This window comes from Sebastes umbrosus, chromosome 21 (assembly GCF_015220745.1).
Source record: "Sebastes umbrosus isolate fSebUmb1 chromosome 21, fSebUmb1.pri, whole genome shotgun sequence".
Lineage (NCBI taxonomy): Eukaryota > Metazoa > Chordata > Actinopteri > Perciformes > Sebastidae > Sebastes > Sebastes umbrosus.
This window is the reverse complement of record NC_051289.1, coordinates 20,764,250-20,780,568: the sequence shown is the minus strand read 5'-3', so window position 1 is coordinate 20,780,568 and position 16,319 is coordinate 20,764,250. Positions and strand designations below refer to the sequence as shown.

Here is a 16,319-nt window from a genome sequence, read left to right as displayed (position 1 = left end):
TTTAAATGTCAGCAGAAGAAGAAAGCAGAACGCTGAGCCACAACAAGCACGCGCACACATTTGCGCAAGGGGTCTTCACCGTGTCCTTTGAATTTCCTTTAAGTTTCTAACTTATAAATATGAATTAGATCATTTTGGTTGGACTTGATAGCCTAACTCAGTGGTTTTCAAAGTGGGGTCCGAGGACCCCCAGGAGTCCTTAAGGGGGTAATAATAATTATATAATAATATTATGATATCATATTATTATTATTATATTATAATAATAATAAATAATAATTCATTTTCACTATTATTCCATTCATAAGTAACACAATGACAGAATGTATGTATACTTTGATAAAGGGTTTCATACGCCTTCTGTAATAAAACATCTAAAAGCAAAAATACTATCAGATGTGGGTCTAATTTGCATCAGTTTAGTGGTACTTGAAAAAGTTTGGGAACCAATGGCCTACCTAAAAATAGACTACTCTTTTGTTTCAAATATTTGTATTAGGAAGCATGTGCATGTCAGTGATACAGTCTTCTGTGGGGTGTGTATCATGCCTCATTTCTGATATATATCAACAAAAACAGACAATACTAGGAACTAAGGGCAAACAAAAATGGAGACAAGCAAATACAAAGAACATAAGTAGTTAAAGGAAAAAAACAAACAAACAAAAACAAAACAAAAAAAATAAAATAGATAAACAACTAAATAAATAAATAAATTACTAAATAAATAAATAGGCTACTCTTGTAAAATAGGCTACTCTTGTAAAAAAAGAGGCTACTCTTGTAAAAAAAATATAATATATATAATATAATATATATATATATATATATATATATATATATATATATATATATATATATAATAGCACCTGTATAAAATTTGGAATTGGTTTTGGTATTGGTATTATCCTATTTCCAAACGTTTATAAAATGTGTAACACATAATATTTAGTCCACAAAAGTCACATCTCGATTATGATGCTTTTGCGGAACATTGCGATTTTCCCCACTTTAGGCTACTTTCACCACTTGGTCCGCTTTACTTGTAATATGATTCCTATATTTCCGCATGACGTGAACGCAACACAAGTCTAATGTGTCAAACCATTGTCAAAGATTAGTCTGGGTCGTGATTTAACTTTCTCTACTCCTCCACCTCCACTCCACTGAAAACACCACACCGTTTGCGGGGCAGTAAATGAACAGCATTATTACTAAATAAAACTTGTAATGTATATAGTTTCAGTTCATTGACATTATCTTTATTGTTTCCTATATTTTGTCGTGTGTCAAGAGAGATATCCTCCCAGCTGTCAGACTCGGGTGGTGGTGGAGCAGTGAACTCTCTTGTGTGTGTATACTATCTTTGTGTGGCTCAACAGCTGGGTGGAGTTGCTTTAAAGACATTTATTATCTGTATTGATGTCAGTCTGACTGAGAGACCAGCTAGCTGTTCTATTAAGTGTTTATTCTCCCCCCGCTGCGGTGCCATGGACTTTAATGTGAAGCGGTTAGCTGCAGACGCCGGTACCTTCCTGAGCCGGGCGGTACAAGTGAGTTGGACCGTCTCTAGTTGGTGGAAGTTGTTGCTAACCAACGTTAGCTCAGTCAGCTAGCGTTAGCTCGCATGCTAACAGCTAACAGATAAACTGTGGCTGTTATTCTGCTATTTATCATCTGAGAGACATTTTTATAGCCTTAAAAGTTGGCTGCAGTTACAAGAGTGCTTTTAAACAGTCTCTATTCTAGCTAACACTTTGCAGTTGTTCAACATGACCATCAAAGCAGGCCTCACACACACATTATTATAACCGGATGTTTTCTTCTGTTTCCAGTTTACAGAAGAGAAACTTGGCCAGGCTGAGAAGACAGAGTTGGATGCTCATCTGGAGAACCTTCTGGTCAGAGCTGAGACCACCAAGCAATGGACAGAGAGGATCATGAAGCAGACAGAAGTCTTACTACAGCCCAACCCAAGTAAAGACCACTGATGTTGACTCTGTGTGTCTGTGATGATGAACTTGACTGGACTGACAGACTAAATGCTGACATACTAGGACCCCTTTTCAGAGCATTATAGGGCAGGTAGACACTCAATTCAATTCAATTCAATTTGCTTTATTGGCATGACTGTCAAGTGAACAATATTGCCAAAGCATCAGTTCAATAATAAATAAAAAGAAAAAAGAACAAAATAAAAACATATATATACATATATACAATTCATTAAATAAATTACAATACATAGATATTTAAAAAGAGCATGCATGTAAATGAAAGAAAACAATAAATAAGTAATTCATGTTTGTTGTGTCAATAAAACAAACAGATAAAAAACAATTAATACAAAATATTTTGCAATATCAAAGGATAAATGTAAAAAAACAACAAAAGGCAAACAAAAAAAAAACATGAAGTAGAGGAGTAAATAAAAGGCAGAGTGTGAGTTACACCTATTATGTGTTGTTGTTGTTGTTGTGGTTGTCTCTTAGGCTGTGACATGCACTGACATATCCTGCAGCTTCTATGGCGATGACACTATTTTCTCCAAGTAGATGTTGTATTTTGTTTTGGTCAGAGAGGGAATCAAAATCTTGGGAGTTTACATTTAAATTTTGTAAAGACATTTTTCCTAATTTCTTCATATGTGCTACATTGTAGCAGGAAATGTTGCTCTGTCTCCACCTGTCTCTGTGGACAGAGCTGACACAGCCTGTCTTCTCTAGGCAGCCAGGTCTAGGTAGCCACTCTATGTTCCTCTCTTTATGGGTCAACTTAAAGTGGAACTACACCCATTTTCAAAATTGATAAATGTTATACCTATGGTCTACGACAGTCCAAAAATATTAGTAAACACAAACAACTCTCTCCCAAATCCAAAAAACTATAGTGGTAAAACTCCAATTTGTGATGTCATTGGGTATAAAGTGTGTACAATGAATTGGGGGAGATGCTATTGATGAAACTGAGAGCACCCAGGGCAACACAAGTTTGAGACTTACTTCTCTGGTTTCTGGCTTTGAGAGAGAGTAGCTCATGTTCACAAAATATTGATTGATCTTTTCTAGGCCATGGAAATAACATATTGGAATTCTTAATTTGGATGGTGTTTCCATTTTAATGCCGCTCTAAATGCTCTGGTAGATTCATCATAATGGTGATCCACACACAGCTGCTTTACCTTTTGAACATTTGGAAATCAACTATTTGTGTAATATTATCAGAATAATATCAGTGTTGACTGTTGACAAATGATAGTAGCAGCCCTGAAGAGTAGCTCAATGATTCAGAAAAATGCCTGAATTTAGGAGATGTACACTTTTGCCAGTAAGAAGGGTCACATAGAAAAATGCCATCGCTGAGAGGGTGTTTGACATACATCAGTAGGTAGGGTGTCTGTGAAGTCTGTAAGCTCAGCTGTGCATCCTCCTCCTCCATTCACACCATGATGCCATACTGCTGTAGCACAACAAACACAAACAGACCAGCTGCGGATGGCAGTCTTGTGTAACAGTATTGGATATTGTAAACTGGATTTGTTCTACTTTTTCTCCATACAACATAACACTGACAGTCACAGTCGGCATATGTGTTAGTGTCAGTGTTCAGCCACGTGATGTGATAACATTTTCTCATCGTGGTTGTCATTACGAAAGCTTCTATTTTAGTTTACAAATGTAAGGCAGTGCTGTTTGGAGTCGCTGTCCTAAAGTCATCTGGCTACGTTTGGCTCCCTCACTGTAGTCTTGTGACTTTGTAATTAAGTTTTCTTGTTGCACTCTGCAGATGTCCGGTTAGAAGAGTTTGTGTACGAGAAACTGGAGAAAAAAGCCCCTACGCGAATGAACAACCATGATCTGCTGGGCCAGTCCATGATCGAGTCAGGAAATGAATTTGGTCCCGGCACTGCCTATGGTGAGTGATAACACTAAGTTGCCTGACATACTGGTAATTAAATGAACATTTAACTCCTGCTGTATTATGGTAAATTTTGCCCGTCATACCACATTTTTTTTAATCTGATTTCTGCACTTGTTGATAATCGTATTCCTCCCCTACAAAATTGCTTAATTCATGGAGCATAAAATGGTTGAAAGCTTCTAGCTATTAAGGTTTAGTTGTTGGGCAAGCTTGCATAAAATGGTAATCCAGTATTCTTTCTAGTAGGGCTGGGCAATTTGATGATATATATCATCAAAACAATATAAAAATGTCCATCATATGTTTGTTTCTATATCTTTTCTATCGTGATATAAGCTAGGTCTATAGTTATTTATTTATTCTTTATAATTTCACTTAAAACTTTATTCATTTTGCACTCAAGTTCTTAAAATGAGAAAATACTCAGTACTTTTCATTTATCATGTATTTAATTCATACAAAAACAGGCTTTAACATGTGGTTATTTCATATTTATTTACTGAATTACCAGAAAGCATGCAATATCATGATACTGTATATATATTGTGATTGTGATATGAAATGACCTGCATTGTGATAGAAGATTTTGGCCATATCGCCCAGCCCTACCGTCTAGTCTTTTGAAAATTTGTGAAGAACGTTTGAACACCACTCTTCTGTTATGATTTTAAACATCGGCTTCATCCCCTGCCGCAGTCTTTCGTAGTCATCGTCATTCCTCAGTCGCGGCCTTGGTTTCTTGCTGCCTTTGAACAGCAGTACTTTGTACGTGTCCACAGGCTTCTGTGTCATCTCAAGACGGAAGTATGTAATTAGGCCTTAGCTGAGACTGTGGTGCCACATTGTACAGTGTCCTTGTATTGGGAGTGAAGCTGTGTTTGTGCTGTTGGCCGTTACAGGAAATGCTCTGATAAAATGCGGTGAGACGGAGAAGCAGATCGGCGGGGCGGAACGGGAGTTAATCCATAGCGCTGCCATCAACTTCCTGACACCTTTCAGGAACTTTCTGGAGGGCGACTTCAAAACAATCCTGGTGAGTTGGACTGCTGGCTACAGATCTTAAATCACTTTCACTGAACTTTGAACTTTGAACTTTGATATGGACCTGACTCTCAGCACTAGTGGCTGTAGAGTGTAGATGAGTATTATAGTCTTGATGACCGTCCCTTTCTATTTTACAGCCTTGTTAATCAGATATCATATTGAACTCTGTCCATTATTTTCAATTCAGTTCGGAAGTTAGTCTAAAAGATATTTAATTCTACATTGTCAAAAGTTTGTAATTGTTTTTTGAAGTGAAAAAATTACCAAAAAATAAAAATTGGTTCAGATCTGGCGTCTATTTGGAGAAAATATAGAACTGCCCCAAACAGCACTATGGTAGGATTTCCTTCATTAGGTGATCCACAATACTTGTACTTGTTAGTGGGGCTCAGCAATATGATTCATAGTACTGTATGGTCAATACAATCATCACCATTTAAAGCTGCAGTTTTACTTAATGCAAACATAACACTTCCTGTCGCTCAGAGTTAAAAGGTTTTCTCTGGCTTTTTTTGAACAGCAATACAAATAGCCTTTAGTGAGTGAAGATGGCCAACCTAAAGATATATTAAAGACATTCAGATGTTTTTTTTGTTACCAGATGAGTTTTAAATATTACAGGGTGAAATGGTAAAAGGAGAAACGGCAACAGTGAAGTGGTTAGATGAGGAAACGTGCCTCAGATTTTTAGGAGTATCTTCTTCTGTATTTGACCCTGTGCACCTGTTTGAAACCGATGAAACGTGCACCATTAGACCTTTTAATAAATGCCTCCAAACATCCTGCACATTACACGTGCGGTTCTACTAAGAATCCTAACATTATCGTTCATTCTCCCATCTACCATAAAGTGAGTGACGACAGCAAATGCACATCTTATCTGCAAGAAAATTGTGACGGTACATGGTGCACAAACTTAAGAATTTTCTGAGGGTTTTATTGTGTTTTTGTGTCCAGAAAGAAAGGAAGCTACTGCAGGTCAAACGTTTGGATTTGGATGCAGCCAAAACCAGGCTAAAGAAAGCCAGGATGTCTGATGCCAAAGCTGTGGTAAGTACACGCACACTCACAGACACATCATCATCAGCAATGCAACCCTATATTTTATCGCATCTGGATGTTTTTCCGTCATTTTAATGCAGATTAATGAACAGTGTTAGTGAATTCTGCTTTCTCTAAAATCATTAGCCAATTTCCTTTGAGAGGAAGAAAAGCTGTATGGGCGTCTCCTACTGCCCCTTCTGTCTGAAGTCACACAAGTCATGACTACCACACTAAGTTACACAACATGGAGTTGATCATTTCATCTCTTGTGACTTGCATACAGTCACATGAGCAGCTATGGGAACTTCAGACTTCCCTTTTTCTGGACAGTTGGTTTTCTTGCTGTGTATCCCCTTTTTCTTCTGACATCTGGGTTGAATTTCTCTTTTTCTTTGCTGCTCCTCGCTTCCCTTTATGTTTTGGTACTAGTGTCCTTAAATGGAAAAATTTACTTTTTTTTTAAACATTTAGCAGAGTATTCATAAGATGCAGGCGCAAACTGACTTAACTAGGAGCTTACTAAAGAATCAGTAATTAATCATTGTGAAACATAAGGTGTACTTGGAACCTAACAAAGGAAAAGGACACATTGTGCTTCATGAATGCAACAAACAGCATGTGCAGCAAACAGCATCCCTTTTCAAACAACAGAGTCCACAAATTCTTTTTATGTTAGGCTCCAACCTCTTAGTGAACCAATTTATGTTAAGTGTAACTTAACTTTGTAAAGTTAGTAAAATTATAAATAACTAAAACTGAAGAGATCCAGTTGAAATGTGTAGGCTGAGAAGGCAGAAACTGTTTTGAGTAGCAGCCTAATTAATGAATGTTCACAACCTTTAGCTACAACCCCTAAATTACATTAGATGGAACTAAATTCACCCTTAAAGAAATGTTTGTGCCAAAATGCTCGACAAGTCAACATAGTAAAATTGATATCATACATAGCAGCAGAATATGTCAAATTTAATTAAATATGTATTTATTACACATTGAAATAACAGTAGCTTCTGACTTTGTCACACCATATTTTCCAAATGCTAAACATACTGCAGGTTCTTATGCAGAACTGAAAGTTGTTCTGCTCAATTTATGGATGTGATATGAAAGAAACTTTAACTGGGAGATACTGCCCTCACTCTGGTGGAGTTAGTACTATAAAAAGGGGATTGTACAGTGGTGTTACAGAGGGATGTTTCTTTGGCTGAGTACAGACACCTCGGCTTGCAGAAAGCACCGTCATCAGGTTAGTCGTTGAACTAACGTTAGTTAATGACAGCTAACCTGCGAAAGCGACAATCGGCGCCAGCTAAAAATGAGAAGCAGCTTCTTGAATGTTTTGTACACTCAGCTTTGCTAATAAGAGCAAATTCTTGTACTCTAAAGCCCAGTGAACATCTTTGGATTTGAGCTTTGTAAAGGAAACGGTTCATTTAAAGGAACAGTGTGTAACATTTCGGGGGATCTATTAGCAGAAATGGAATATAATATTCATAACTATGTTTTCATTAGTGTATAATTACCTGAAACTAAGAATCGTTGTGTTTTTGTTAGCTTAGAATGAGCCGTTCATATCTACATAGGGAGCGTGTCCTCTCTTCATGGACTCCACCATGTTGCACCGCCATGTTTCTACAGTAGCCCAGAACGGACAAACCAAACACTGGCTCTAGATAGGGCCATTCACGTTTTTGCGTCAGCCACCGTAGTTCTCCACATGCTTAGCACATAGGAGGTTTCAGTTGGTTGCAATCTGCAACCTTGCAGCTAGATGTCGCTAAATCCTACACACTGCACCTTTAATCCATGTGCTTGTGGTGTATCAATCACTACCAAATTGACCCAATAGAACATGATGATTCAGATCAGTATAAGGCCATCATCAAGTTGGGGCTTGCGGCCTTTAAACATTTTATGTATTCACTGATTGAGGCCTTTTGTTGTGTTGGAATATATTGATGCACAGATTTTTGTAGTGAAAAATCAGAGTTGTGCTGATCTGCAAGTTTTCATTTATATGTCTAGTTGCAAAACAAATCTTACATTTCATTCTAACCGGCACTTAAAGGTTCTTATTAACAGTCTGACTTTGTTCAAAGTTGCAGATTGTCTGTCACGACTCTCCCAGGCATGACTCTCTTACAGTTAACAGTGACTGAAGATGATATCTGTAATGACATCAGTATTTATTAACTGAGACAAGACTCGGCTCATTCATGTGCACCAAGAGTGGAGCGCGATGGATGTGCCAGTAAGAAGATAGATGAGACAAATACTCTACTAAGCTGCTGATATTCTATAACTACTAGAGGCAATATCACTATACAGCACAAAGTAATGTCAGACTCATGGATGGACATTAAGGCACTGGGCGATATCCCAGCAAAGCTCTTTGGCTGCAGTCTTCAGAGCATCTCGAGTAAATGAGCTGCTTTTGAGCACAATTTTCCACAAATGCTTAAAGTGCAATCCAGTTGAGACGCACTGAGCCTAATTTCCATCTATTACTTTATTCCTCTTGGAGCCAAGTCATCCCTGTGGCTTCTTAGCATGCTCATTTAATGAAGCTTCTCCAAATAGCAGGGTTGTCTAGTGGTCTATAGTGTGTTTAATCCATACAAATAAACATGTGTCCTGTCAACAATATCTGAGTGAATTTGTTAACTCATGAAAGAGAATACAGGAGGTGTAAATAGTAGTTTCTGCTGGTTAACACCACCACCCTTTAATCTTCGTTTGAAGGATGGTGCTCTTTCACACGGAGACACACAGATCACAGCGAGCCTGAGGTGGTTCAGTTGTGTGAAAGTTGAGGGGTGAGAAATATTTATGTGTGGTTTTTGTAAAAGCATGCCATCGCTTCGCCCTCGCACCAACACGCAGAGATTGACGATGTATTGCGTTGGCTGTGGCCATGCAGCAGCTGTAGCTCTAACTACTGTGTCACTGTTTTTGAAAACGCAAAGCAGCAGATGTGAGCAGAGGAAGTGACAGAGGTGAGTGGAATGTTGGAGCCATCTTTGAATTGAACACACACACGCACACACGCACACACCAAACCCCCTGATAGCGTTGTCAACAGCTGCCGTCTACAGCTTTCTCTATCTCCTCCATGACACATACTGTCGTACCTCCATGGGAATCTTTTGTAGACGAGACCTACAGGAACCAAAATCTGTAGATGTTCTCTCTGTGGCTCTAATGTAAGCTGTGGAGAGTTCAGAACAGTGAGGCCATTGTCCCTGTCAGTCTCAGCTCCGGACCATATGTTTATTGGACTTTTTTAGCAAGTCTCAACAAGCCATTGTTCCGCAGGTCTCATATTGAATCCTTTGGCTCAATATGAGGAAAGGGAAACGTTTCCCTCGGTACAGAAACATCGTGTTTAGTCGTTCAGTTGTTGTCTTTCCTTGATGTGCCTCTGACTTCCCTGTTCTTGACCCACTGAAGCCATATCATATCATATGCACATACAGTCTCTGGCATCGTTTTCTTTTGTGGTTGATTGAACTGTTCATTTTTATTTATTTTTAATACATTTTACGGACTAACTGGTGGTATATGTTGATATTCAACTTTAATTAATTTGATTCTTTTAATACCAAAGGGTTTAAACAATTGTATTTTATGTTTGTTTTTTTTTCAAATGCAGATAATATAGCATATCAGAGGTGGCAATACATACTGGCCTCCTTTTCAAAACGAGGATATCAGCAAACCAATTTGTTAGTCTGAGACATGTTCATTCACTCTTATCTTTTAAAGAGGACCTATCATGCTTTTGTGCTTTTCCCCTTTCCTTTACTGTGTTATATTTTTTGTGCACGTAAAAGGTCTGCAAAGTTACAAAGTCCAGGCCAAAAGGAGTTCCTCTCCCCCACAGAAACACTGCTCCTGAACTGCCTGAAACGCCTTGCTTGAAGTCCCGCCTTTTCTTCCGTAATGTGGTGATGTCACCAAGTAATACATTTGCATAACACCTGCCTGGCGGCTGGTTTGGCACGCCCTCAAACAAAGCTAGTTAGAGCGGAGCTGGAACGGAGTCCGAAGAGTTTAGTTCAGTTGGCCAATCACAACAGAGTGGGCCAGCTGACCAATCAGAGCAGACTGGGCTCAAACTGAGCGTTTCAGACAGAGGGTGAAAAGAGGTGCTGCAGCACAGCCGGTATGAGAAAAATAAAGCGTTTTTTGAAAATTAAAGCATGTAAACATGTTTGCACCTGAAAATATGCATAATACGTCCTCTTTAAGCCATACTGTCTGTGCTTTTGTCTGTAAAGTGCTCTGATTACAGCCATATATCAACTTGATTTTACTAGCATGGATCATCATCATTACTCCAACCTAGACACGTGTGTGTATATAGTGATGCTGTTGTGTAAATATCTGGTTTTGGTTCTTCACTCTCAGGCAGAGCAGGAGCTGAAGATGACCCAGAGCGAGTTTGACCGGCAGGCAGAGATCACCCGACTGCTGCTAGAAGGCGTCAGCAGCACCCACGTATGTAGCCCAGCACAGCACAGCACAGCACAGCACAGCACAGCACACACCTTTTGTTGAAAGGCCTTTCTTCTCTCAGGCTTCTGCTTTAATCATCATTCAATCATTAAACAACTAACATTAAGGGATATTATTGTAGTGCTACCATTTAAGATAATAAAATGCTTGTTATAGAAAGATGTGTATAGCTGCAAATCTAACTTTAAAACATCTAACAGCTAAGAAATCTATGAATTCTCCTTTTGTAAAACTTGAGTTTAGCATGTGGAAAGTTCGATAGAAGCTATTGGCTTACATCTCTCCCTGTGCATTACCAGGCACACCACCTACGCTGCTTGAATGACTTTGTGGAGGCCCAGACTACATACTACGCACAGTGTTACCAGTACATGGTGGATCTCCAAAAGCAGCTGGGCAGGTGAAATACCACACTCTCACCTTTCATTTCTTTTTGACCTGAAAAGCTCCGTACCGCACAAATAGTTCACTTCGAACTCTGGTATCATACTGACAGTGTTTCCAGGCAGTTTACACAACAGGTAACGTCACATAGAAGACTGAGATACAAGGGCAGCGCTCATATATTTGCAGAACCTACATTGCTCTTTTCAAACGTAATAGTTTTATATAATCTTACTGCAGGGAGCAGTATGTCATTACAGCCCCCCAGTTTCTTTCTGAATGGGTAAATAATTAGTAACCCTTCCTGTAACCAAAAGTATTGATGTTAAATGTTCTTTTCACCCCTTTTTTGGGATAAAATCAAAACAGTGCATGTTCATGTAGGGTTGCATAAGCTTTTCATCTTTCTGCTGAAAGAGGAAAATGACTAATACTTGCTTAATCAGATACGAGGTCACAGAGAAGCCAGCTTTATCTAATTCTTACAGGGAGAGAGAGCATAAAAATTGGACTGGTGAATAATATACTGTATCAGTGAAGAACACTTAATCACCCAGCTCTGCTTCAGGGTGGCACAGCAGTCTGCAGCCAGTGTTTATTATCTCCCCCTTCCTCCCACCAGTTTCCCCTCGTCATTCTCCAACAACAACCAATCGTCAGTGTCGGGCGCGGCCAGCATCTCGGTGCCCACCATCCCGGTGTCGGCCTCCCTGCCCAGTGTGTCCGCAGGCCACGGCAGCTCGACAGCATCGGGCGGATTCAATGAGTTGCGTAGCTCCAGTGGCAGCCGCAAAGCCAGAGTGCTTTACGACTACGATGCCGCCAGCAGCAGCGAGCTCTCCCTGCTGGCTGATGAGGTGAGTCTGACACGATCATTGCTCCATTCTATCTTGTTACTGTGGAGAAAAACTATCAAAATTTAAGGATTATTTTGATGATGACTTTCTTTCTCTAGATTTTTTTTGCACATTTTGCCATATTGCACAACTCTTATTTGTTGTTTACATTAATTGTAGTTTTTTAAATGTATTTTAATATAAGAATAAACATCTTAACTATCAAATTAGGAGTCTAAACTCAAACTGCAGTGGAGCAGTTCTTGCACAGTAGCGGAACATCAGCCACTCCCCTTCCTGGAAAAGCAATGAGCTGTCCATTACAAGCCTGTGGTTGACTAACAATGAACCAGCATTACCTCATTCGTTCTAATACTCACATTCAGGAATATTTTCCAGTCTGCCATTGCATTTGGTGAGCTAACTGTGTGTGGCCTGAACCGCCTTTGATAATAACAGGATTTATAACCAAGCATTTCATACATTTGGTGTCTTTTAACAAGCGGAAAACACTGTCTGTAAAGTTGATGTATGTGGAGGACGGAACCTGCCAAAATAAAAAATTAATAAATAAATAAATTACTCAATAAATAAGCCATTAGATGTACCAAAAATAAATGTAGGGATTAATTAATTGATAAAATGTGACACGAATTGTTTTAATAAATAAACTCCTCATTTATGTTTTGTTTGAAATGTGGAGGCTTTACCGGGGCTGGAGAGGCAGTCATAACGGGTGAGAAGAAAGCCAGGGCCCGTTGAGCATGTTGGAGGCTCCACATCTAGGGGTGCGTGGATAGCGGCCACTCAGCCGTGGGCACGGACCCCGCAGTTCTCCCGCCTTCCCTCTGGTTCTCCAACATGCTCTGCGGGTTCTTGCTTGACTCTCAGCTGCCTGGCTCTATCCCACAGCCCCCAAGCAGCCTCCAGCAAGCCCCACTGTGCTCTTCTCTGCTCCGCCAGAGAACCAGAGGGAGGTCGGCGGCTGGTAGTCTTGTACAGCTCCCAACTTTGGAGCAAATTCTTGATTCTCCATCAATTTTCAAAGAACTGCTAGTATCTATCTTCTCAGAAGTGAATGTACTGATGAAATAACATGTGAAAATTGTAAAAAAACAAAAAACAACTCACCGTTGTTCGGACCGGGTAGCCTACCTTCGGAATATGGGAACAAAAGCGCGCCAAAGACTGGATTTGATGAGCACAGCAGACAGTGTTAGTTAGCTAACTAACTAGCATATGGTTGATCTATGCACTCTGACCCCATGACACACGTTTGAATGACAGCCCCCTCATTTGCATAGTGATGCAGAAATGCATAAAGAAATGTAAAAACAAATGTATAAAGAAAAGAATACAGAAATAAATAATTTAGGGGAAATAAATAAGGGGGGAAATACTAAGGGAAAGTCATGCATAAATAAATAAATAAATAAATAAATAAATAAATACATACAATTTAATAATGAATGAATAAATTCAAAATAATAAAAAATAAATACAGGAATAAATATACATTTAAAAGTTAATAAAAAATGAATGAATTATAGGGAAAATAGAATAGAGTAGATAGGGTAATAAATACAAAGGCAAATAAAAACAGAAATAATAAATGTATGTCACATTTTCTCAATTAATTAATTAATGCCTACATTTATTTTCAATATTATTTTTGGTTCATTTAATGGCTTATTTATTTATTCAGAGTTATTTATTTATTATTTTTTTGATTTTGGCAGGTTCCATCCTCCATACATGTAAGCTTTTGCTATATCAGTAATTTGCCTTGGCAAATGAATGTTACATTGATAACGGAGGATACAGTGTACCAGTTAAATAGAAACTGAGACCGTGTCCCTGTCTTTGCAGGTGATCGTAGTCAGCAGCGTCCCAGGCATGGATTCAGACTGGCTGATGGGCGAGCGTGGCACCCAGAAGGGCAAAGTGCCGATCACTTACCTGGAGTTACTTAACTGAGACACCCCTCCCCGCCCCCCCTTTTACCGCCCCGTAACCAGCTGTGATCTCATATTTATATTGTGTTGCAGGGACAGGCCTCGCCTTCTCTTCCATTCAGTCATTTCAGAATGAGTTATATTTCTATGAAACGGAGTCTCAGTTTTAGCAGACTCGAGCTGGAATGAATACATTTTGAGTGAAGGGAAAGGAAACGGACTCCCCAATCCCTGATTGTGTTTGTATAATGTAACTGCAGTACATTTCTAAAAAGCCTGCTTCCATGCCTTTTGTGTTTGATGCCATGCAATCTGCAATATGTGCCAGAACATCTCCCAAACTGTAACTTAAAAAAAAAAAAAAAAAGTTTTTGTTTACATTCTATATATCTCAGATGGTGACCTAAATGCTTTTAATGGGAGGGTTTTATTTCTCTTCCCTTACTGCAAGTTTTTTCAAGTAGAGATACACATTTTTTAAATACAAAAATGCACTTCAGTTTGAAGTGGAGTGTGATGCCAATTATTAAGCCTTATTTTATAATTGATAATCTTATGGTGCAGTAGCTGTTATGATTATCCAAAGTATGAATCGTTTTTTTTAACATTAAGTATTGTGTGTCAGCTTTATTCACATGGCGCCATACTGGACAGCGAGTTTAACCCGTTGTTCCAGTACATTTAATTGATGAGCAAGGCGGAATAAGAGCAGTTGTAACCTGCTGATAACCAGGCAGTTGCCAGACATCATAAAGTGCCTATCACAGTGAACCGGCCTTTCTAAAACCATTTGCCTTGTCTGTAGCTACACCAGCAGTATTGAGACCATCAGTTCAGTCTCCTCTCGTAGTATTGAGCCCCTAAAACTTCTATTTAAGTTATTGACAATTGGAAACCAGCATTTCCGCGTTTCTGTTGGAAGTTCATCAAACAGAAGACGGCTGTTATCTCTGATTAAATTATTAATTTGTGTATTCATAAATACACAATTTGTGACACGTTTATCATCTTTAAAACGCCTTAAAGTAAAACATTTTATTTTACATTACTAACATCAGTTTCCCCTAAACAATCCTGTTGCATTCTGGGAGATACAAATATATTATTACATGGCTGCTTTTTGTTTTGTGTGTAACTGATAATATAGCATACATTTGTAAAAATAAGTATACAACATGATGCATTAAAATAAGAAAATATCACTGGTCTGTTTTTGATATTTCATTGTATTTATGCAAAAGGGTATTTTAAGTAGTTACGGAGCAAAAAGTGACATTCACAGCTGACTTCATTGTTGAATTTTCTTTATTCCTGGTGGACCCACTAGAGGGCAGAACAATCAACATGATCTGTTGGTGTACTGTGACATGTAACCGGTTGCACTGTAGTGGTATATACAACTGAAGACATGTTTGGACCGTGTAATTTGGCAGAATCATGTGAGATTGAGACACATGAGCTAGAGAAATTTCACCAGTTTGAGAAAAAATAATGTCTGTAATGCATGAACACCTTTTAAAAGCTGCCATACTAGTGGTAGTGCTAAATGACAGTACATTAAAGAGAAGTGTAAAATACACAAAAGACCAAATGTTTACATACAAATATATAGTGTACAATCAAAAGCCAGCAGGAAACTGTTTTCCAGAGGGAAATAAATCCCCTTTTGCAATCCTACAGATCAATTTCCAAAATCATTTTCTCCTCACTAGCTCTCAGTAAAGCACTTTTCATGTCAAACCTTCATAAATGTACTGTAGATCTATAATAATGTTGAGTTTAAAAGGGTCGCTACGCTAGTGGTGTGACACAATTCTGTGAAAGAGGTCAAATGATTTGAAAAACACAAGCACTTGATCCGAGGGCTACTTATTTTGACACTGAATGAAAGCGTATTCTGTTGATTTGTCCTACTTGTTGACGAACAATTTTTCTTTTTATCACCTAAGAATGACTTTATTTTAAAGAAAATCCTGAAATATATATTCTTAATGTTGATACATTCAAAGATAATTCGGCGAGTAAAGAGTAGATTCTCTCTACCCTGGTGTTATTTTTGGCTCTCTCCTGACCTGTTCCCCAGTGACTCCCACAACTCCCAGTGAAGCTCCATGCTGTAGTGCTAGCAGCTGTGGACCAGAAACATACAAATCCCCAGAAAATAACCAAACACTGACCCAGTTTGACAGAATGTATTCATTTGCAGAAGATTTAAAGGGAAGGGATAACCAAGGCATCCTGTACTGGACTTCTCTCTGACTGCAGCTTTATAAAATGAGCCTGTAAAACCTACAGTGAAATATATATTTGTTTTGCACATTCTGTCATTAGTCACTTTCAGCAGTGTTGAGGCAGCCACACAGTTAACACCTGATATTAAGAGTTTCCTGGCTGAACAATAAGTCCGGTGCAAAGCGCCTCGTCCTCGCTCCTCATAAGAGCAGGAAGGGTTAAGAGGAAGTGGAGTTTTGCAAACTGCCTGTTGACTAAGAAGCTGCCTGTACATCAGCTTACATGGGACAATGTTTTCTTTTTCCAGCACGCGCCCATCAGCGTCAGAGACAATCACGACTAACCTTTCACCTTAGTAGCCTGTGTTACCATTTAACAAAGAGTT

General features: G+C 38.8%; 1 protein-coding gene across 1 annotated transcript; it reads left to right on the top strand.

Annotated features, from left to right (window-relative positions):
• Positions 1-1,361: 1,361 nt before the first annotated feature.
• Positions 1,362-14,904, top strand: sh3glb1a (SH3-domain GRB2-like endophilin B1a). The gene is made up of 9 exons (XM_037757108.1): positions 1,362-1,553; positions 1,836-1,977; positions 3,787-3,915; positions 4,821-4,954; positions 5,923-6,015; positions 10,420-10,509; positions 10,827-10,927; positions 11,534-11,768; positions 13,617-14,904. The coding sequence occupies exons 1-9, from the start codon at positions 1,491-1,493 to the stop codon at positions 13,722-13,724; spliced, it is 1,095 nt and encodes a 364-aa protein (XP_037613036.1). The 5' UTR covers positions 1,362-1,490; the 3' UTR covers positions 13,725-14,904.
• The last annotated feature ends 1,415 nt before the right edge of the window (positions 14,905-16,319 follow it).

Bases quoted from the DNA above. Each gene is read 5' to 3' on its own strand.
- sh3glb1a (XM_037757108.1), top strand. From the start codon at position 1,491: ATGGACTTTAATGTGAAGCGGTTAGCTGCAGACGCCGGTACCTTCCTG. The intron at 3,916-4,820 runs GTGAGTGATAAC...TGGCCGTTACAG, and splicing joins TGGTCCCGGCACTGCCTATG to GAAATGCTCTGATAAAATGC. The intron at 4,955-5,922 runs GTGAGTTGGACT...TTTTGTGTCCAG, and splicing joins GCGACTTCAAAACAATCCTG to AAAGAAAGGAAGCTACTGCA.